The 24,517-nt window shown below is 41.0% G+C and overlaps 1 protein-coding gene across 1 annotated transcript in view; it reads left to right on the top strand.

The window, feature by feature from the left end:
* Window positions 1–8,219: 8,219 nt before the first annotated feature.
* LOC149786033 (E3 ubiquitin-protein ligase rnf213-alpha-like) overlaps window positions 8,220–24,517 on the top strand; it is a 260,766-nt gene continuing 244,468 nt past the window's right edge. Inside the window, exons 1-3 of the mRNA XM_089978105.1 lie at window positions 8,220–8,412; window positions 19,568–19,922; window positions 21,597–22,984. Of these exons, the coding sequence (XP_089834231.1) occupies window positions 19,604–19,922; window positions 21,597–22,984 (1,707 nt within the window). The 5' untranslated portion in view covers window positions 8,220–8,412; window positions 19,568–19,603. The remainder of the gene's footprint in view (window positions 8,413–19,567; window positions 19,923–21,596; window positions 22,985–24,517) is intronic.

Below are 24,517 nucleotides of genomic sequence, written 5' to 3' on the forward strand. Positions count from 1 at the left end.
TCTTCCTGGCTGTGATGACAAGGCTGATCTTGGTTGCACGTTTCGGCACAAGTACGGCACAAGGGAAACATCAGTTTGCCTTGACAATGGTGAGGTAAGACGGGATGGTATAGGTTCGTGGGAGGCAAAACTTTGCACTTGATCAAGCCTTCGTATTGTCGAATGTTTTTCAGGTCGATGTGTTCCGTCAGCAATTGCGGGTGCCCTACAGGAAAGCGACAATATTTGCACACGTAGGGATACAGCGAACACACGTCCAAGTATTTGATTTCTTCTCCTTTCTCTTCGTCGGCTTGGTACAGCAAACAGGTGGCATTGGTCCTTCCTCCGTACAAACTATCCCTCGGGTTCAGCGGGTCCATGAACTGGTAACTTTGCACGAGGCGTTTAAACTCGGGATCCGTTTTCATACGGTGATCGTATTCGTGTTCCCACATTTCCACCACTTGGTATCCTTGCTGTTCTAACTTTAGGCGCCGCTGACAAGTGTCCTGGTACAAGTCTTCCATGGTCCGTTGTAAAAACTGATTTTTAGTGTCACGGTCAGGGTAGCAGACGGGACATCCGTGAAATAAGCAACCGTTAAACTCGTACACGATCTTGGGGTTTTCTAAGTCTCAGCCATCGACCGAATACGTTCCGATGGTCTTTTCGCCCCCTCCGTTGCGGGCATGCTGAATCCACTTGTCTTCCTTGTCGCACAAGTAATGTAACCAACGTAGGGCTTTGACCGAGTATTGACGCTTGACATAGTTGGTCGTTTGATGACTGATGACAGCCACGGTGTTTTCAGGCATAAATCGTTGGCGGTACACTAAGGAACATGCTTTGGCAATGGTGCAAGCTTCTTTCAAAGGATCGATCCCTCCGTGTTCCATGAACAGTTCTCGAAATTTTCCACAGCAACGTCGTAAAATGTCCACGTCGGAACGACAATACTTTAACATTTCTTCCTGAAAGTCGAAGGGGTCAGAGGCATGAGCCTGGTACCAAGCGTAGAAAGCTTCTCGTTGTTCGGTACGCATGTTGTCGGGGTCGTAATAGTGAGCCTCAGGCAAATGGGGTAGAACGGCGTGTTGATTGGCTTCTGTATTGAAAAAGTGAGGAAAATACCCTTTAGCCATTTCTGTCATTCCAAACGTTTTAGGCATTCGACTCAAAGGCATGGCCAAGTAACTCATCGAATCTTTAAACTGCACTTGTCCCACTTGCATGAAAATGATTTTGGCTCCGTTCAAAATCACTTTAGGACGTTCGGTGCCATGTTCCGTATAGTACCTCAAAAGAAACTGTCCATCGTATCCGGAGAAATTGTGAGCCATCACCGTGGCATGACGATGACAATCTCCGTAACGTTCGATGTCCTCTTGGCTCCACGTCTTGTCGATGGGGTCTAAGACCCATTGGGCAAAATCGGCTAACGTGTTTGGTCCCCGAAAGATTTTTTCACGCCCTCCGGGAATCTTCCTGCAGTGAGGGCAATGACTGAAGATAGGTTCTTGAATGCACTTCTCGCACGCTCGATGAGCCACGCAGAAATTAGGAATGTGAATGCCGGTCTCTTGCATGCATTCGAAATCGAAAAAGATGAAATTGCCTTTCTTCTTGTGACCGTCCTCTTTCTCTGGTGGGGGTTGGTATTTTTGCACGTAGCATTGGTGTTCCAAGTCCACGATGCGGTAACAAATGTGACATTTTTTCTTTCCTCGACATACGTGTGCCTTGGCATTATTGGTAAGTATGCCTTGTCCACAGGTAGGGCACAATCTCAGGAGTTGACAAGCACATTTCTTCTGTGAACCTTGCGTCTTCAAATGTTGTTGGTAACAGGTAGGGCTGACAAACGTGCGCAAACAAGTTGAACAAGGCACTGGTTCTTCGCTCAGACAGGGTTGAGAGGCCAAACATCCTGGGCATTTCCATCCACAATGCTTGTGTTGCTCTCGATTGTTATAACCATAATCACATTTCTCACAATAATAACCGTATCGCAGGAATGCAGTGATACTGGTAATGGTATCGAAATGGTCATCGTGATGATAAAGGTGAATGTATTTTCCGTCCTTAAAATCTTGGCCTCGAAACAACAGAGACCCACGCATTTCTTGAGGGTGCACTTTCAAGGTGTAGCGTGGAGCTAGGGCATCTTGCAATTTCTGCATCTCGGGAATGCCACAGGGTGTGTCTTTGGACAGACCAGCTTGTTGCAACAGGAGTTCTGCTTCGTTTCGTTGTTTGGCTCGGTCCGATTGTCGAATAGTTTTCCAGGCTCTTTTCCATTCTGTCGTGTCGTTCTTGTTGGCATAGGTTCGTCCCACCACGATGGCTTGGGCTAAACACATCTGGTCATGAGGGTTGTTAATTCGGACGAGACTTGTTTTGGTGTTGCGAAGGTCGTCCACCAATAACATCTTTTGCGTCCAGTCCCTTGAGGAAGAGAGACGTGAGCCATTTTCAGTGTGGCTTTACCATCGGTGATGTTAAACTGGTCATTAGATTGTTGTACGTGTTGAATCTTGTCCATGACTTTGGAAGGGGTTAGTTCTGCGGGTCTGCTAAACTCGATCCAAACAGGGGATTTCAAACCGTCGTGATCTATGGATAGTGTCAAGCGATCGTCTTCTTTGGGTTGACATTGTCGCTTGATTGCGGTGAGCAAAGAATCCCACACCCCAGTGATGAACCCTTCTGCTTTCTCCAATGGTACGTCAGCCTTGAAATCTTTAAACTTCACCGTGTAGGTGTAAGCCGTGGTTCTAAATTTTCCAGAGGAGCGCTTTTCCGTCTCTCGAATGGAATAGTATTTTTCAGGGTTGACTAAGGGTGACGAACTTGGTTTAGAGGTTTCAAATTCTGGTTCACTCATGTCCTCTTCAAAATCACTGGCATGAATTTGTGCCAAGATTTCAGCTCTGGTACGAGGCGATAGATCACGTTTCTGCCTCTTACTTTTTTCTTCTTTCTTCTCGAATGAATGGGATCGTTTCATCTTGAGTGCAAAACGTCAAATGACTCAAGTGTAAACACCATGGACTAATTTATAGTCATGGCAGACCAGCGTATATAAAAGGGTGTGTGTCTTGTTCTTTCACTATTCATTTCACTCTCAAGCCGAGCACAACGATGGAAGAGACTACCCAGATGGAACGTTTCGTCAGAGCTTTGCGAGGGGTCATTAGAAAATTCTCTTCAGACCAGCCCACGGACTACTCTCCTTCCTTTCGAGATAAAAGTCAAGATACTTGCTATATCTGTCAGAAGAAAGGGCATTGGTCTTCAGAGTGTCCAGACCGTCAGAAAAGAAAAAAACAGGGGCTAAAAAAGACAAAAGTCAAGATACCTGTTATTATTGTAAAGAAAAGGACATTGGTCTCCAGATTGCCCAAAAAAGAAACAAGAGGAGTCAGAAGAAAAGAATGATTCTTCAGAAGAAGAGAGGGATTCTTCGGAAGAAGAGCGGGATTCTTCGAAAGAAGAGAGGGATTCTTCAGAGGAAGAAGAGGAAGAAAGAAGACAATTCTATTTAAAAGAAGCAAAGAAACAGGAGAAGAAAAGAAGAAGGGAAGAAAATGAGGAAAAAGCGGTGAAGAAATTCAAAAAACAGAGAGACTAAACAAGGAGAAAGAAGAAGTCAATGAACTTTTAATTAAAGTGTTCTGTGGTGAATTATGAATTGGATTGTAAAAAATGGATAAAAGAATACATGAATGATATAAGGTAAGTGTCTTTGAGTTTTGATTTTAAAATAAGAAGCTACACTCACGCACTCATACACAGACATGTACTATAAGGGTAAAATGGTTTGTTTTTTTTTGTTGTTGATTTTTGAGTTATTGGCAAATTGAAAGGCTATCTCTTTTCGAGAGAAGTGGGTGGCCCTGAAAAGGGCCTTTTTATTTTGGTGTAGGGGTGAGTTTAACCAATCAACTTTAACTGCCTTAAGCCTTTGCCACGGCCGAGGCCTACTTCTGATGATTGGGTTGAAATCACTAAGGGTGGTACGATAGGCTTAGTCACAGGGTTGGCGTGTTTAGCTCGGGAAGGTCGTATTCTCTTCGGTCGTGATAAAGAAGTCTGATACATTTGTTTCAGACTTCTTAACTCCGCTAAAATGTCCAACAGTACCGTAGCCGTTTGATTTTCACCCTCTTGTTTCTTTGCTGCTACTTCTTCTTGTTGTTGTTTTTTTCTTACCTCTTCTTGTTGCTGTTGCTGTAGGAGAAAAGCTTGTTCCGCTTCCTTTTGTCGTTGCATAAATTTCTCCAATTCTTCTTTCTGTCTCTGTCTAAAATTCTCCACTTGCGGTAATGAAGAAGGTAACGAAGGTTCCGGAACAAATTCTTGCGAGGTAAGAAAATCCACAAAATCCCAATGTACCTCTTCTGAAAGTAAGTCCGGGTTCCCTTGGGCAGTCTCCCCTGCTGGTGCACCCCAATGGATCGTTTTCTGAGTTTCCGTCATGTTGAATCACTGTCGCATAGATTGACTGCACACAAGCGCTAACGAATCTATATAGACCACGTGACGTCACAGACTGCTCTCTTCGGATTGGATGCGAGCTGACTGAATTTTGTAACGCGTGTTCGGATTGGTGAATGAATTCAATCCGTTTCAATCCTTCCTGTACCTATAAATAAGCGCAGTTCACTGCATTGATTCACCTATTCTCGTCGCTTCAAGATGTGGACCACAGTTGAGTCATCCACCCTTGTGTCTTCCATGATGTTTAGGACGGACATGCTCATGTATGTCAGGTCCAAGTGGACTGTTGTTGATAGGACAAATACTAGTCAATGGATGAGGAGAGTTTACATAGAAAGACAAGGATGTCTCAAGAGGGTACTTGTGTATGGACCGGCAGTTAGAAGGAGTTTAAGAAGAAGAAGAAGAAGATGTGACAGATGCCATCTATGTTAATATTAATATTAACATAAACCCAAAGGCCCTTTTCAGGGCCAGCCATATTTCTCGAAAAGAGATAGCCTTTCAATTGCCTACCCCTTTTTTAAAAAAATTTAAAAAAAAAAAAAATCCCATGTTCAATTCCCCTTGAGGCTAGAGTGACCCAAGACTTTTTCCCATGTTAAATTCCCCTTGAGGCTAGAGTGTTCCACGATTTTTCTCCATGTTAAATTTCCATTGAGGCTAGAGTGTCCCAGGGGTCTCTGTAATGCTAATTCCCATTGAGGCTAGGGTATCCCACTTAACTACTGTTGTGTTGTCATTTAATCCAAGCATCCATTCAGGTCAAATCATGTTACAATGTCCCACCCAGTCATATTATCCTGACACCAGGTCGACCAGTCCTAGCAATAACCTCTTAATACTGATCAGCAAGCCAGGCAGCTGTTGGTATAATTTTTACAAGTCTTTAATATGACTCTACCGGGGTTCGAACCAGCAAACTCCCGCATCCGAGGTGGACGCTTTAACCACTTAGGCCACCTGGGAGGTATATATAGACTGCAGAAGGTAGCAGCAGCAACAGCAACAGGAGCAAGAGAGTGGCTTTGTGGATTGCAGAGTTGACATAAACGAAGTTCTCTTTCTCCTTCCTCAGAAGCAGACCTTATCCCGTGGGAAAGCCTGCCGCGAGACAGGTCCGTCCTCCTAGACATCAGGGTAACAAAAAAGCCCTTTTTCAGGGTTATCCAGATCTCTAGAAAAATAGACTAGTCCATTTGCCCGCCCAAAAATGGTTTGTGTGTTGGTGTTGGTATATGTGCATGTCTCCCCCATCCCCAAAAAATCCTAGAAAGGTCATTAAAATGCAACATTTATTTATCTATTACCTGACAGGCAGGCGAAAACTCTATAGAGATGTTTAGATAAGGCAGTTTTTCCCAAGCGTTTGGGCGTCCGTTTATTTACAGTTTTGGATGCATGGAATAAGTACTCTTGCTCCACAAAGACTACAGGTTAAAGCAACTGGACATTATCGTGTGCTTTGGAGTTGTGAGAAGCTAAGAGATTGCTGCATAACTCATTCCTTTTCCCCAAAATAACCAGCTTGTCCGGTTGGGGGGGGGGGGGGGGGTTCCCCTCATCTGACTTCAGAGTTCATGACCTTCCCATTACTAGTATCTTTTTAGCATGCAGACGTGAGAATATATGAATTTCTTAACATGTCGATTTCCAGCATGTAGTGATGCTACGTAACTCACTAGAACTAATGATAAGAGGAATCACCGTAATATATTTCTGCAAAATAAAAAACAAGTATTGTAGCGTTCAAATAGTAGAAATTTTGCTTTATAAAAATTATAACAATTCTGAGTTATAACAATAAAAAGTGAACTTTATGAAGAAAAAAATAATCGTAGAAAATTCAGTCTCAACAAATTCCTTTCGATGCCTGATTGCCATTTTTAAGCCAAACTTGGTGTTAACATTCCATTAAGACTATAGTGTTCTTTTTAAGCCCAAACTTATATCGTCGATGCTAAATCCACTTGAGGTCATGATGCGATTTTTTGGAATAAAAAATTATAATCTTGTTAAATTTGCAGAGTGCCGCTGATGTCATAATGCCATTTTTGAGAACACATCAACAAACTATACTACCCTTCTTAACGACTCGTCATCCCAGATCAGCGTGTGTAATTGTGCAAGGCACTTCACACAACTTACCTTGGCATGATATAACTTGAAAAGCGATGAAAAAATCCCAAACAATTCCGACCGTAGTCTTTAGTGTTCTATAGTTGATATATCATCTCTCTGGCACGCAAAAACACTGATTCTAAAATTATTCTTACACTGGAGAGAGGGGGAGGGGGGTGGGGGGAGCGGGGGTATGGACAAAAAAATGCTATGAAGTTGCAGTTTCAGTCTTTGCGTAATTTTTTTTAGCTATTCCTTATCTAGCCACTTTTTTTTTCCCTATGATTTCGATGCTCTTGAACAATATGTAAAGGACTGTTGTGGTTTGTTTCATTACCCCCCCCCCCCAAGAAAAGACACAAACAACAGAAGAACAAAAAACAAAATCGAAACAATACACCCCACCCCCAGAAAAGAAACTTACTGTACGTTATGGAGATAATATACGTGTTTTGTTAGTACCATTTTTTGGACCTCACGTTTCTAGTACACCGTACCCTGTGTACGATCGATAAGATTGAAATCGAAATCTATTTATAAACAGATATGTTGGAAATGTCAGTTTTAATCACAATGGGTATACGGCTTATATTTGTATTCAGTAGGTAAGTCAGGTCAATTTAATTTATCCTGATTCCAGAAAGGACTCTATTTTCGATGTCTGTTTTCAGAAAAAGGGGTCTTCAAGTACATAAAATTATGGATGGTACATATCGAAGGTGTGTGCCTAAATGGTTTGAGCCACGGAACTGCACATTTGGGACTGACAATTTAATTGGAATTGGCATAAGGAGAGAGATGGTGTGGCTCTTTCGTTCCCTCCATTATATATATTTTTTTCTTATGCCTCAATATAATATTGGTCAACTAATATAATGGATTGAATTTGTTCTTTTTCTCTGAAAATCGGAGCATTGTGTTTGTAAAATTATCTGTGAGACGAAAAGAAAAATAACCAGTCCATCCCTTCCAACAATGCTGCATAATTTCAAGTGTTCTATAACTAATTACGTTCCAACGAAAGGTGCAGTAGATGTGAGGAATCGTACTCCTAGTTTCCATAAGTCGCGGGTTCGAAATGCAGCCAGGCCAGCACGGATCATATGCTTCGTGTAGGGCATGCTTTTTTCTCGTCGACTCAATACGATAGCTGCTTTGAAGCAAGTATTTTTATCGAGGGTCACGAGTTCGATACGGACCAAGATTAAACCCGGTCGGCTGCCTCGGTGAGTCGTTGTGAAAGGCAATTTGCTCCCAATTCCTCGCCATGATATAGCCAACATTGTTTCCAAAGAAACAATTATGTTTCACAGTTAAATAAAAAATATTGTATCTTTTCAAGCTCAGGCTAAATAATTGGACAGTTATGTTGTGGTGCAAATATTTAACATGTAGAGGGAAAGGTCAGGTAAAAGTCGGGGAAAGCTTGGTTGGTGATGAACGGCACATTAAAGGTAGCACCGTGTTACCTGTCCGTCGTGTACAGAGTATAGACATCCGATTTTTTTTTCTTCATTTGACTATACAGAGCATACAGAGGTCATTCCGATTGCTTAAAAGCCGTCTGCCAGGAGAGGCTACTTTCGGTTTTGATACTCTGAAAGCATCAGTTGTACTTTAGGCTTGCCGCCTTTAATGCTATTTCAGTTTTGGATGCTATTTTAAGTATAGCGATTAATACGTCCTCTTTGGTTTTCTTTGGTAAATGTGAAGATGTTCTTCAGCTACCAAAAATGGCAACCGTGGTTTGAAAATTTCTATTGAAGGTTGATAATTCTTTTCGTTAGCGGCATTATATAGACTTGTACGGTAAGTAGATATAAGTAGATGGTTTAGATGGGTGCAGGTTGATTCGGACCATTTTATGGGCCAAGTTTCGTCTTAAATATAAATGTGACATTTATAATTGTTTAAAATACGAGATTTCTTATAATTTCCCAGGTAAGTGGTGCAGTTCAAAACTGGTTTAAGAGCAATTATTAGCGTGCACAATGCGTTATTCAATATAGGTGGGTGGTGAATGGTAGTCAGATTGTGAAGAAATGGTTGCAAATTATGGTAATGCTGATGTATCATTTTTTCAGTTAAATATCCTGCAACATTTAGCAGTGAGCGTGTGAAAGAATAAATTGTAATTTTAAAAAATTCATACCTTTTTATTCATAGACGTTGATGCATTGTACAGCAATATGGAGTCTGTAGTGAAAACGAAATGCCACTGACACTTTCCACTAAACAATTTAGTGAAAAAGAGATATGGATTTTGTATAAAATTTGGAGAAATTGAACATGAGTTGACTTTTTCTGCACATATATACTGTTTGCAAGTAACACAATGGATGCTAGTCAGTCCTGAAGTATCCTTAGCCATTTGTTCCTAAATAAAGTTAGGAAGGCCATTGTATTGACCATAAGCAGCATGTATGATGAAGATAATAACAAAATTCTCCATATATTTTTGTAATAATAATAGTGACACAATTTTTAGTCCCGAACATTATGGTGATCCCCAAAACAGTCTGGAATATTTTCATTTTCTCTGCTGACATGGCTTTCTGTACATGCTAATACATCAATCTATGTATCTAATCTATTTTGTTTTGTTGGTAATTCAGTTTTCTATATTTTAGATATTAATGAATCTTAAGTTCAAATCTCTAACCACTTCTTGGTATCCTAATACATGTAATGGGACAATTAGTCTAATATTTCTGGGGGCCCCGAGTGGCTGAGTGGTCTAAAGTGCTCTTCGTTACGGATCACTGCCATCTCACCTCTGTCTGCGGTGGTTCGAGTCTAAGATTCAGCCAATGTGGGCATGTGAGAAAGCTTGCCAGTAGCTTCTCGTGGGTCGGTGGTTCTTTCCGGGGTTTTCCTCCACCATTAATACTGGCCGCCATGTGTAGCCTGTCGTGCTGAAAAATGGCATTAAACCCCACAACAACAACAACAACAACAACAACTAATATTTCTCCTTTATGTTGACCACCTGTCACAGTAAGAGCAGTGCCTCCTTATATCCTGGTTTCTAAAGCATCCCATGTCTTTGCAGATGACTATACCGTACAACAATAAAGATCAATTTACCCAATTTTCAAATCTCATACTCAAAACAATATCAATAGCTATATATCACACAAACAGAAAATGTCACTAAATCACTACTAATATGTATATAAGTAATTGTACAAATAAGTGTCAGCTCTTTCCCTATACATGGCCTATTCAACACACTGTAGAATCCATTGTAGAAAAGCACATGGATGCATGTCATATTCACTGTGATTAAGCATGTTGTGCTATTACTTCATCATCATCATCATCATCATTGGCGACTCGATCTCGAAAGACCATGCGAATAGCGCCCTTGGGGTGTTGCCTGTCTCTGTTGGCAACGTCTGCTGTGGCTGTGCAGGCCTATACGTGAGTGACAGTCCCTACTGCAGTTGGTGCAGACATACTGGGAAGTCTGCATTACTGTGGTTGCTGTTGCGTTCTTCTTTCTCTTACGTTTCTCTGCCACCAACTGGCCTCTCCTTGCATCAGCGACTGATATGCCATTGTTTACCATCAGTCTCCAGGTGCCTCGGTCCTCAGCCAGCTCTTCCCAGCCATCGGGTGAAATGTTGCATGCCTTCATGTCCCTCTTGCACACATCTTTGAAACGGAGTGAGGGGTGTCCAACTCTTCTCATGCCAGTGGCCAGCTGTCCATATAAGATGTCCTTTGGCAGCCTTCCATCCTCCATGCGTCGGACGTGACCCAGCCATCGAAGGCGGCGTTTAATTAGCAGGGAGTACATGCTGGGGGTTCTTGCACGCTGCAGGATCTCGCTGTGTGGAACACGGTCTTGCCAGCTGATTTTCAGGATGCGTTTTAGGCACCGTATATGGAAGGAGTTGAGCCGGCGTTCTTGCCTCATGTAGGTACTCCACGTCTCACTTCCATATAGAAGGGTGCTGAGAACGCAGGCCTGGTAGACTTGGACCTTGGTGTGCTCTGTCAGCGCGTTGTTTTCCCAAACCCTCTTTGTTAATCGAGCCATGATGGTGTTTGCCTTTCCAAGCCTTCTGTCCAGCTCCATATCAATTGAGAGAGTGTTGCTGATGGTTGACCCTAGGTAGGTAAAGTTGTTGACTGCTTCCAGGGTGACACCGTTGATTTTGATTGAAGGGGCAATGGTGGTATCTTGCACGCTGACATTTGTTTTTTCCAAGCTGATTGTGAGACCAAAGTGCGTGCAGGCAACAGCAAAACGGTCTCCCAGTCTCTGGAGGGCTTCCTCGGTGTGGGCCACAAGAGCTGCGTCATCTGCAAAAAGCATCTCCCTGATGAGCACAGCTCTCACTTTGGTCTTTGAGCGCAGTCGTGCCAGGTTGAACAGGCTCCCATCAGACCTGGTGTGTAGATATATGCCATCCGTGGACGTGTCGAAGGCGTAGGACAGGAGCAGGGAGAAGAAGATCCCAAAAAGTGTTGGTGTCAGCACGCAGCCCTGCTTCACACCACTGTTAATTGGGAAGGAAGTTGAGGATGATCCATCATACATGACTGTTCCCTTCATATCTGCATGGAAAGAGATTATCATGCTGAGGAGTTTTGGGGGGCAACCGATCTTATTCAGAAGTTCAAAAAGGCCCTTCCTGCTGACCAAGTCAAAGGCCTTGGTGAGGTCGATGAACATCATGTAGAGTGGTTGACCTTGCTCTCTGCTCTTCTCTTGGAGTTGTCGTAGGGAGAAGATCATGTCTGTCGTCGACCTGCCTGCTCTGAAGCCGCACTGTGATTCCGGGTACACACGGTCTGCCAGCAACTGCAGCCTGTTGAGTATGATGCGGGCGTACACTTTACCAACAATACTCAAGAGCGAGATCCCTCTGTAATTATTACAGTCACTGCGGTCGCCCTTGTTTTTGTAAAGGGTCACAATTGTGGCATCACGCATGTCTTGGGGGACTACTCCTTCCTCCCAGCAGCGGCAAAGTAGCTCGTGCAGTGGTTTAATCAATGCTGGTTTTCCACGTTTGATAGCTTCGGGTGGGATGCTGTCACTACCTGGTGCTTTGTCGTTTGGAAGGCAGTCGATTGCTTTGCTGAGCTCCTCTAAGGTTGGCACTTTGTCGAGCTCTTCCATGGTGGGCAGATTCTTTATGCTGCTGAGGGCTGCATCAGTGACTGACGTTTCTCGGGAGTATAGTTCTGAGTAGTGCTCCACCCATCTGGCCATCTGTTGCCCACGGTCTGTGATCTTCTCTCCCGTCAGGGATTTCAGGGGAGCGACCCCTTTCACTGTAGGGCCTAGAGCCTTCTTGATGCCACTGTACATGCCTTGGATGTGTCCGGACTCGGCACTTCGCTGGATCCCTTCACACAGTTGTTGCCAGTACTCGTTCGCACACTGTCTAGCAATGCGTTGGGTGTTACTTCGGGCACTTCTGAGAGCAGCAAGCGTCCGTTCATTAGGGCATTTTTTGTAAGCTATGAAGGCTTTTCGTTTCTCCTCGATTTGTGGTTCCATCCTTGATAGGTGTGCATTGAACCAGTCCTGGCTGGGTCGTTCCTTCTTGCCAAACGTTGACATAGCTGTACTGTAGATGGCACCCTTCATGGCGTTCCACTTGGCTGTAGCGTCATACTCAGGCAGGTCCTGGAGAGCCTTGTTCAGGGCAGACACATACTCCTCCACCTTGGCAGGGACTGACATCTGTGCAGTGTTTATGCGAGGACATCCTTTTGGTTTTGTGCGGTGTAGCACATGTGGCTGTAATCGCACTCTGCTGCTCACAAGGGCATGGTCGGAGTCACAGTCTGCACTGTGGTAGGTTCTGGTGGAGAGGACGCTGTTAAGGGCAGAGCGCCTGGTGATGACCAAGTCGAGTTGGTGCCAGTGATGAGATCTGGGGTGTTTCCATGACACTTTGTGTTGTGGCTTACACTTGAAGAAGGTGTTTGTGATGCACAGGCCATGGTAGGTGCATAGCTCCAGCAGTCTCTGGCCGTTTTCGTTGGTCTTTCCAGTGCCATGATATCCGAGGCAGGTAGGCCAGGACTCGTGGTCCGCACCTACTCTGGCATTAAAGTCGCCGAGGAGGAATAGTGGTTCATTTTTGGGGCATCCTTTGATCTGTTCGTCCAGCTGCCCATAGAACTGATCCTTCACGTCTTCTGATGACGTGAGGGTTGGGGCGTAGACACTGATGATGTTGACAGGACCTGAAGTAGTGGTGAGGCGGATGGACAAGAGACGCTCAGTGCCCCCTGTTGGAGGTTCAACCGAGGCCAGGAGATTGTTTTTGATGGCAAAGCCCACTCCGTGCTGACGGGGCTCCTCAGGTTCTCGACCCTTCCAGAAGAAGGTGTAGTTTTCCTCTCTGAGGGAGCCACTAGAGGCGAGCCTGGTTTCCTGGAGGGCAGCTATGCTGATATTTAGTCTGGTGAGTTCTCTATCGATGATGGCCGTCTTTCTGGTGTCGTCCACTTCTCTGAGGTCGTCGGAGATGCCTGTACACATGGTGCGCACATTCCAGCTTGCAAATCGAAGAGCTGGAGTCTTCTTTATTGGTTTCTTGTTTCTTTTGTCTGGTGTGGAATTACCGTCTGCTTGTCATGCTGAACAACACACTGAGCTCCAGACACCCACTGGAGCAGGCAGACGATGGCGGGTCAACACCTTATTGACCGGGGGCTGCCCGGCTTGAGGCGGGCGATAGTTGGCCAGTGGGACACGATGATCCCTCCCACCGTCAAAGCCGACCCGTGGCGCCCCTTCCCTACGCCAATCGGGTGGGACTTATAACCCGTAAACTGTCAGCTTCCGTGTTGTTTCCTCACTCAGTAGCGAGACTGGAGTGTCCTCTCCAGGGCGCAAGCCTGGGCGTGGAATATGGAGATCCTGGGCTGCCCAGACGTCAGGATCCCCCTCTCGTCCTTGCTGGTGGGGTCCAAAGGAATGCTGAGCATGACATTTGGCACCAGTTTGGATGCAGGAGCTGCCGGAAGGAGGTCGCAGTCGACCCCCAGCCGCCTTAGGGGCTCCACTCCTGATTTTCTGTCTGGGTTTACTCCCGTAGCCTTTCCTTCTCCCGAAGATATCCACAAGGCAGTGGAGCCATAATCCAATGGATGGGACTTGGTTGGTTTTGAATCAGAGTTTCCTTCTCCTAGATGAACTGCCTGACAAGGCTAACGAGCTTCATCTGCCCGGGTTTGGGGTCAGAGTTTCCCTTCTCTTAGACTGGTTGCCTGCCAAGGCTAATGAGCCCAGTCTGCCCACCCAGTTATACCGCCGGGTACTCGGTCGCGCCACACAGCAGGCTCTGTTAAAACAGGGGGCACCGCGTGAAGGTGCTGCTGTGGACACAATAGTGTAGGAGAGGCCATATGCAAGTAACCTCCTGCCCCGCAGAGCGAGACAGTGGTCCTGCGGCAATCACTACACCTGGGAAGGAGAGGCTATGAGAGACGCTTCACTTTCCTTTGGCAAGCGGGACGTCAGGCCCAGGCCACGCACCCCCATTACTTGGTGTATATTTTATTCACGGTTAGTGACAATCATGACATCCAGTAGAACTAAGCGAAGTACCATCTTGTTACGTATGCAGCTGCTTATCTCTTTTCTGATTAGTTTGTAATTTTGTTAAAATTCGTCATTTCCTTAATTTGAATCACATTTTTACTCTGTACTTAGTGCCTTCTCACACAGTAGTAGAAATGCATTTGAGTTTGTAATGCTTTACAAAATTTATGTAAATTTATCTTTATACTGTATATTATATTATATCCTCGAAGTACTAAATGATGAAACTTAGACTGTTATGTCCAAATACATACTGTGTTGCCACTAAGAAAATATACATGAAAAAGTTTCACAATACATTCTTTTTATTTTTATTCAACTGCATCAGTAATCAGTGTGGTGCATGTGTCACGATAAATGATATTAATTTCTGATCAATGCTAAAGTGCTGGATATTCTGAGATGACTTATTATGGGAAGCACTTTAAAGAAAACATTCTGTTACTGCAGCAATTAAGAAATACAGTGACCATCTGTAATACAGTATTAATGTGCTGTTGATGTTGGTTTAACACTATTTTTGAGCACACAATAGGCTATATTCATGGTGATCAGTATAACTGGTGGCAGAAGAACCCAGGATAACTGTCACATTTACCCCGACCCAGAGTAGCCCCAGAGTTCAATCTCTGAATGCAGATATACTCCATCTATACATTTCCACATTGCTATAACTGTATTGATAAACAAATGAGTCTGGTGTGTGATACAGAAAACTCATTTAATTTTGGTGTATAGTTTCTGCTACGTCCAGATACATACAAGTAAGTTGTCTATATTATTTTATCTTAGCATCCATTTCACAGTTATAAATGTGATGCTTTAATGATCTTATCTGTATAAAATGGCCCTCCCTATCTCAAGTGACATCACGTTCATGTCCCTTTATCACAGATTGTGGTAGGGGGAAGGCTCCAAATGGGAAAGATTTGGAATGACAATATAAGGACCCAGCTAGTTAAGAGCACCTTCTCCTTTGCCCATGGTTCCTTCAGCTACAAACGCGGCACTCTTCACTTGCTTGTCAACCTAAGCGCATACATGAGTAAATTCTTTTATGCTCTTTGGTCCATGATGGAATGCAACAGTGGGTTCTAAATGCAATTCATTAAGGAGACCTATGCAGTAATTTTGTGGACTTGCAGAAGGCACAACTTCGTGTCCACACTCATATAATTTCCAGGAAGTTCCTGTGATTGTCAACACATGAATACTGAGGACTTGGGGAAAGGGGCATGACTCCTTATTTCAGTAAATCAACATTATTGCGATGAAAACCATTCAGAAAGCTTTCCATCGTGAGAAAGCTACATTGGAATGGAGTTCGCTTTCTGTCCGACAGCTCCAGCTTAGTCACTTATCTCAAATGGCAAGGCAGAACCAAGTCCCCATACCTTATTTTTTTGTTGGTATTTTCTAAAGTGGTGGTATCAGTGACAAATCCACATCCAAGTTTGACATATCCTAGGCTGTCTGATGTATTGGTAGACCTGTAGTCCCACAGTTAACCAACTAATACAAATGGAATGGTTTCTTCATCCCTCAGTTTTCAATCAGTAGGTGCACAGTGGGATTGACCTATGATAGATCTATTGTTACAAAGTGGAATACCAAAATCCCAACCTCTGTCTCATCAGTTTTGGGTCCAAAGGCCTAGATAATCAAATGCTCTTTATGTAAATTGGAATGGCTGGTTCAGAAGGTGATACAGTAAGCGAAAGAACTGTAGTGTCACCTCATCCAGATTATTCCACTCAACTGGGAAATCTTAGATCAATTACCTCATCAATCTCACAAAAGGATTGCCAGAAAATTGAGATTTTGTCTCACCTGTTCAAGCAGCAGTGATGACATGTTTCATTTAAGCCCAGATTCCTAAACTTTCACATCTGGATCTTATGAAAATGTGTCCTCAAAAACAGACAGTTCTTACAAGCAGTGGTTAATCCCTCAAGCGACCTGGCCCTCCATTTTACAGGCATACAAAGGCAATATATATTCCCACAGTTGTGCACACAAGAACACTTGATTATACCACTGCAGGCATCCATACCTCAATAGCTAACTTCCTATGGCTCTTTGAAAAGAAACACTTAGCACAAATCATAATTAAAACCTACCTTTCCATGATCACTGGCACACTGCATTATCATGGAGGATAGGTTATTGGACAATCCAGGACCCAGTGTTAGAACTCGAAAGTGGTACTTAAGGAAGACCAAGCTGTTGCGTTGAAGGAGATATTGCCAATTATTACCCTTTATAGAAAGACAATATATCAGCACAGACACTTTCATCCAGGATAAAGTGGGTTATTTGTTCTGCATATCAGAAATAACCCCACACCAATGAATTTGCTTTAGCATCACAAAGTTAGGACAGTCACCACAGGCATAGCATATGAATGAAATAGTTTTCCTTTATTATCTATGCTGTGGGACAGAGATCCGATTATATACTTCTGCAGCAATTCTGTCTCAGAGTTCTTTGATCCTTAAAGGTTCAACTCACTATGGTGCCATGGCACAAAAGGTTTTTTACCAGATCATCTGACAGCTTGATCATTATGATGCAGCTTCATGACTTCTGCTAGATTTGTGGGAGGGAAAAATGCTCCCCTTCAAAGCAGCTCTCTGACTTGTTGAGTGTTTTCTAGTTTGGTTATCAAGATGCTCTCTCGCATACCTTAGGGGGACAGAAATGGTCTCTTGGGTACACATACACCTTCCCAGCTGCATCAGAGTTACATTGATATAGAGTATATACCTTCCACAGAATAGTAATAAAAAAATTCACAGGATCTGGTACCTGAGTCCTGGTATAATGGGGAAATCACTCTAACTGCCACCTAAGTTGGCAGATAACTTTTAGGTCTTTAGCTAAACAGTTTTAATCTATAAGGACATGGATTTGTGAGGCAGTAGTAATAGACTGGGTAAGTATTAAAGAAACATTTGCTACTAGAAAAACTTATTTTTTTAAAATTTGGATTGCACACCAAAAAAATAAAAGATGATTACTGGTATTTTTGTAGTTTGAATAGTGTACAATTTGATTAACTTTTGAAGGGAAAATTTCAAAACACATGTCTGATTCAGGAAAGGATGAGCCAACTGCAAAGCAAGCAAAGGAGAGTGAAACTTAATTTCAGAATTGGATGGAGTTTGTAAAATGCAGCAGTTAGGGGGAATTTGTTTTTTTTCCTACATGGCAAACACCATATAAATACGAGTCATTCTGGATTTTATGACATCCATTGACATAGTAGAATCCAGCATATTTGGAGACATTTGAACAACAGTACCATCCAGAATCTAATGAGTGAAACTTGCATAACCTTCAAGACCCTATAATGAGTTTTGAGAGTAGCAAATATTGCAGCTTATGAAGAAAATGTTTCGCTGTTAGTATTAATAATTATAATAATAATAATGACTTTATTTAAAGAGGGTAACACATTTAGCTAAGGACTAATTTGCCTTGAGGCCCTCATACAGAGGAATTTATTTATTTTAGCTGCATCTCTGAAGCCACTGGATATGTTGGGATTGGAAGAAGGAAATAGAGTGGGCATTTCTAATCTCAGAACAGAGTTCCAGAGTACTGTAAACTTTTTTTAAATAACTCCTTATATGGTTTGGGAATTTTATACTGTTTGGTAGAAAATGGATCGCAGGTAGGGAGTATTACCAGGTAGCCTATACTGGAATAGTGATTGTAAATATTCAGGAGCACTATTATGGGATATCCTGTACATTAATTTGGCTTTTCTCAAACAGATTCGGTCTTTAATAGGTAATATTTTTAACCTACCTGCTAAATTTTCCTTGCTTTCTTTCTGGATTGATATTAGTCCAAATGCTCTTTTTTGACGCTGTGCCAGCTTTGCTATGTTTTTATCATTTGAATTACCCCATACTGGATGACAGTGTCTAAATATAGTTGTATGTAACTGTTATAAACTAGTTTTCTGTGCCTTTCAGGGAGAAAAGGTCTTATCCTACTGAGAAGCCATAAACTTGAATTGACTTTTGTACTGATATGTTTGATATGTTCAGTACATGACAGGCTATCTACCAAAACACCAAGTAGTCTATCATGACAGACCATTTGCAAATTTTTATCCATGTCAGATATAGTTCATCACTATCAAGATTTGTTCTTTTTTGCTTTGTTGAGCTGAGTAATATTTCAGTTTTACCAGTATTTACCACTATGCCGTTGCATATGCACCAATTGTCAAGTTTATCTAGGTCATCCTGTAAAGAAATGTCAGTGGATTTTAAAGAGAGAAGATTGGTATATATATATATATTTTTTTGTTAATATCTCACTGACTGATTATGTGATTGGTGGGACTTGTTTGGTGATAGTATTAAATCGACCAACTATTTTTTGCAAATGTATTAAATGTTTGAAAGAAAACATATTGTTTTCTTTTTCATCATATTTGAATTTACAGTAATTTCTATAAGCTTATTTGTAAAGATAGCCTTTTTCAGTTGGATGACATCTTTTTTTTTGGGGGGGGATGCATCTTGACACCCACTCCTCTGGGATCTCAAAACACAGTTTTAGACTTTCCACCACACCCCACACACCATGGAACTCTTCTTTTGCTGTTGTTTTTCTTTGATACTAGGAATTGTCCAGCTCCCTTCTTTCCCATCATTCAGTGTCCTTTTTTAAAGGTCAAATAAGACTTGTTCCAGCCTTGTGTCCTGTATGTGACTTTAATAATAAAATTAAATTCCTTTTTATCCATATAAACTCATGTTTTATTCTTCAATTTGAACTTAGGACTTTTGTCTGTTTTTTAATATACACTTTCTGTTGTACTCTTTTCCTTCCTTTTAGTTTGCATTATTAGAATTATTCTTTGTGTTGCCAGTTCATATATTATTGTGTTTCATTGATGTACCAATTTGTTTTAATATACACAGATCATGTCATTCATTATTTTTATTTGACATTATCCAGCTTCAGATGTGTTTTTTTTAGTGTTATATGCCAATGTTTTTTCTATTTGTTTTGATCAAAATAAAGAGATCTTCAACAGTTGTTGCACAGTGTGACTAACTAATTGTTCTGGGCACTGTTTTCAGTTTGATAGAACAACAAATTTAAAAGTGAAAAATCTTTCTTTTTCTGTCATCATGGTTAAAAAAAATCCTCTTGCTTGGATTAGCAGATATTTTATTAGAAATATAGCAAGAAATGATAGTCACATTATGAGATAATATTTCTTGTCAGGGAGAAGTATAAATTCAAAAAATTTTCATACTTGATCATTAATATAAAAAAATGAATAATAACTATGCATTGGGTGGCCACTGGTGCAGACTAATAAATAACAAGTGTACCTACTTTCTTATTTCTCTTTCGAAGTGTTACAGACCAAGCAATGCATGAAAACCTACAGACATGAAGTGTGGGAATTGTGAGGCAGAACTAGGTGATGATGATCAGTTTTGTGTCGAGTGCGGAACTGCTGTCACTGATGCTGATGTTATTCTTTGCTTGGGGATAAGACATGATGGGACACCATGCGGTGCTGAGTTGCAGAAGGATTTCTGCTTTTGCATGGAGTGTGGTCAAAATGTTGACCAGGCATTATTCCAAAAGATGCAGATAAAATGTCTGGGTGTGATGAAAGATAGTTCATTGTGCAGAAATCTGTTAAAGGAAGATGACAAATTTTGTATCATATGTGGAACACCTCAAGATGTGACTCCAATAACAGGTTGATTTCGGCCACAATTTTTTAGAGTATACATTTTCTTTTCTTAACTGTAGTAATCTACATGGTATCAGGTTCATGTAAGTTCCTTTACAGTCCTATAAATTCAGTAATTCCAACATTTTACTAGTATTTTGTTAACTATTCCTTTTAATTCTTGTATTTTTAAAGGATGCTTGGTTTTAAATGTTGAAAGTGGCAAGAATGCTTTTTAAAATGTAGTTCTAAGCCTTTTGTGGCTATTCACAATCACCTTTGCATATTGATAAGTTGATTGTTTTCTTTTTTGAATTACTATTTTTCTTCACATTGGTTAAATCAATATAATTTACACTTATAATTTAAACATGAAAGATGGTTTTAATGAAAAAAGTAGAGCACTATAAACACATGGTTAGCTATGCCATTCACATGAACACTCAGCCATTCACATACTGGCACATGGAACTTAATGTGGAACAGAAACTAAGTGAAATGATGAACCAGTGAGAAGTAATTAATATATTTTAATATATTTACAGTTGATCTAAGTCATTATTCTGCTTTAATAACAGTACTACCGATCATAAAACTCTCTCTCTCTCTCTCATCTTTTGGTTGGTTTGACTTAACTTTAACGATCATTCATAAGGCCAGAGACATCATGGGATGACACAAGTGAAAATCTTCTATGCTTGGCTTTTCATAGATTTTCGCCCATATCTTGCTATGATGGTCTGAGTCAGGACCAGAGGTGGGGGGGGGCTTTTGGACATTTTCATATTTACGTAATAGTAATAAATTTTTAGAACATTATAATAGTTTTAAGAAACAACAACAACAACAAAGCATTTAAATACATCACAGTATGTGTACCATGTAACCGAGAGGGGCCCCGAGTGGCTGAGTGGTCTAAAGCGCTCTCCGTCACGGATCACTGCCATCTCACCTCTGTCTGCGTGGGTTCGAGTCTCGGGTTCGGCCAATGTGGATATGTGAGAAAGCTTGCCGGTAGCTTCTCGTGGGTCGGTGGTTCTTTCCGGGGTTTTCCCAGGTTCTTCCTCCACCATTAATACTGGCCGCCATGTATAGCCTATCTTGTGCTGAAAAATGGCGTTAAACCCTATAACAACAACAAATGTAACCGAGAAATTTACCATATAATGTTGAAATGGTTTGGAACTTTGTATCATTGATTATATAAATACCGTAGATAAATCCCAAGGAAAGTGCACATATACCATTACAATGAACCATATTCTTGTAGGTTATTTGGTGTAAGTTCAATTTCAAGGTTTTCATTCAACCCAAAGAAAATTTCTCTCTCACTCTAGATTTCTTCATAATTTGTCTGTTATGCATGAGAGGGGAGATGGGAATAGAAAGCAGAAAGGATTGCAATGAAATTGTGTACCATATTAAAGTCATATAGAAAATGGGGATTATTAATACTTTTTTCATTATTTTCAAACATCACTAACGATTAATGTGTAGAAATTCATCATTAATCTAGAATCAACAACACACGGTTGCAAGAATGTTTATAAATGCATATTATTGCGCCATGGGAGGATCACAATTTGATATACCAGTAGTATTGGTATATCAAATTGCTTTATACCAGCACTTTAAAAGCCATGTTAATTTTAATGTATGTGGTATAAATGTACTTATGCTGTCTTCTACTTCCTTTCACAGAGGTTGTTAGCACCAGTTCTCCTCAATATGTGAACACTAGTAACTCTACTTCTGATTCAGCTACTAGTTATCCACAAGGAAGTGTCTTTGGCATGCATGCCAAGCTTGATGGAGGGAAGTTTCATGAAGGAAACAAAGAAAACATGACTGTGTTTGGCTTGAATGCTCCAATGGATGGAGAAGACAGAAAAGAAGAAATTGCAGGACAGACCCTTCTTTCAGGTCACTTGTTTCCTAAGAGTGGTTCCACATCAGGAAATTTGAAGGTATTTAATTTGGGGGCCAACATTGATGGAAAACACACAGGACTCTTCCCTTCATCCTGTTCACCTGATCCTGTCACTTTTCATGAGAATGACCTTGATTATGATTCTGAGGATGAGAAGGCAGTTTTGTCATCCAGTGGTGAGTCTGCATCCAGAAATAGTGCAGGATTGGAGAGCAAACTGAGTAATGTGACTTTGTCAGAAGAAAAGAGTGATGAACTTTTATCAAAAGATGGCGCTGATATTAAAAGTGTTCATATTAAAGTAAATGACAAACATAGTGATGACTCCAGTCCTGACTCTTCAGGTGCTGAGTGTGTTGAAGATGAAGTTATGAATCTAACATCACCACAGTCTTTTCAAATGAAGGGGCAGATGCTAGGATCAAAACGGAAGAAGAAGCCAAAGAAACATAAAATAAAGCGAGAAAAGAAAAAGAAAAAGTTGGAGAGTGTGAAAATCAGATCCCATCCAAAAACCCAAGAGTCAGACCTACAGCCAGTGCAGGGAAGTGTCACAGCTGTTGGTCACTCTCTATTATTGGTTGGATTAGTAGATGCCACAGCAGGTCAGATAGGTAAAGGATCAAGTCAAAGTACAGAGAAAGGCAAAGGGGCCACATCTGGAGATGTTGAAAAGAGAAGAGAAAATACAAATAAAGACCAGGTTGAAGAGAATATTGAAAGCCATGATAATGTATCAATTCCAGAGACAGGAGATGACCAAGATTCACAAATGGAAACAGTTGAGAGTAACAATATTGAGAGGGAGCCCAGCCTAAGTTCTACAGGTGAAAAAAGTACAGATTTTAATAGAATGGAATATGATCAATCTATTAATGCAGCTTTGACTAGAAAGAAAAATGAACAGTCCTCTGTGGAGGTTAAGAAGGTACCAGGTAAGAAAAATGATGACCAGACAGATAGTTCAAAGGACGGAAATAATCCAGATCAGACCACTAATCAAAGATCAAACAGAGATGCAGTAAAAGGACCACATAAAGATCCAAATGTCAAAGTTGAAAGTGTAGTCCATCAAGTAACTGAGAAAGGCAACACTGACAGTAACCAGTCACTGGAATCCAAAGAAACTAAGAACAAAAATATGCAGATTAACAACCAGGTAACTATCAGCTTGTAGTTTTAAATGTACAACACTCATGAGGTGCCAGACAGAAACAAGCTCTAAACTGAGGTTGCAGTTTTAATGCCATTTACAATGAATGTTGAAATGTTGTCTTGATGTCTTATCAAGATATATGTTTGTTGGCATACATTTTCATATCCCCAGCATGAAATATCAGACATTTAATTCATGTTTTTAAGAATGTATACAATAATTATGAACAGCCTTCAGAGTAATTTGTCCTAAGTTTGAAGTTTATTTTAAATATATGGAACAAGTTGGGACATTTCTAATTAGTTTCAGAGTGATTTCCAGATTTTCTTACTTTTATAGAAAATTGTTTCACTTTCTCAAACCCCCTCAAAACTCCCAATAAAATGAAGAAAGGAGAGAATAAGTCTTGTGCTGTCTATAAGTTTTACCTTTCACTCAAAAAGAAATGAGCAGATATTGGAGCAAAACCCAGACCAAATTGGATATTTAGAATGGGTCTCAAAACATGATTATGTTCTGCTGACTGTGAGCTCATTATTTTGTTACAAATTTTGAAACTTTTTACATCGGCAGGTTGAATAAAAAATCATGTGAGGCAGACAAATTAATTTTGGTGTAAATATATTTTTATTATTATTTTAATGACCTAATGAGATTTTAATGCTGTTTTAGATTTTGTCCATTTTAGAGATTCTTTAACTTTTTGAAAAGATCAAGTTTACCACAATTGAGCAAAAACCACTTAAGGTAGGCAGTTTAAACTTAGGATGCATTTATTTAATAAATAAATTAATCTGATTGGATTTCCACAGCATTACTGCAACTTTTCTTTATTATTCACATGAGGGATATTGTGATACTGTTCACCAATCTGTGTGTCCATCTATCTAAACTGCTGTTGGACATTCAGAAAGATTTGTAGTTATGTTGACCCAATTGTAGTACATGTAATCAGCAAGAGGGATGTCACCCTTAGGTTTAACCCCTTTGGTTCATTGGATGGAGTCAGAGATCAAATATAAAAATTATCTAAAATATTGCATTGCGATATAAAGCCTTGTTGAACCTTTTTGACAGACGTTATTGATAAAAACTTGGTTAGCACAGTTTAGCAAAACTACTTAAGACAGACAGCTGACATTCGGTAAGGCCTAGTGACACAAACCATGACCAAAGTTTGTAGATAGCTTGCTGTGGCATAGCAAGGATTACCCATCTGAGCATTTGTAATTAAAGATTGTCAGGCATCAAATATTGCTGCAATAAGTAAAAAGAATATAAAAACTTGGAAATGGCTTCTTAAAAACTGTTAAACTGACTGACCAAATATGACAGAAAGTATCCAGGCATAGAGGGTTTAATCATTTAACACACCGCTACGGGGGCCTAATTGGTTAGAGCATCCACTTCGTATGTGGGAGGTTGCAAGTTTGAACCCTGGTTGCATAATACCAAAGACTTATAAAAATGGTGCTAGCAGCTGCCTCTCTTGGTGCTCATCATTAAGAGGTTAGTGTTAGGACTGGTCGGCCTGGT

This window comes from Sinohyriopsis cumingii, chromosome 12 (genome assembly GCF_028554795.1).
Source record: "Sinohyriopsis cumingii isolate HCF-2022 chromosome 12, ASM2855479v2, whole genome shotgun sequence".
NCBI classification, from domain to species: domain Eukaryota; kingdom Metazoa; phylum Mollusca; class Bivalvia; order Unionida; family Unionidae; genus Sinohyriopsis; species Sinohyriopsis cumingii.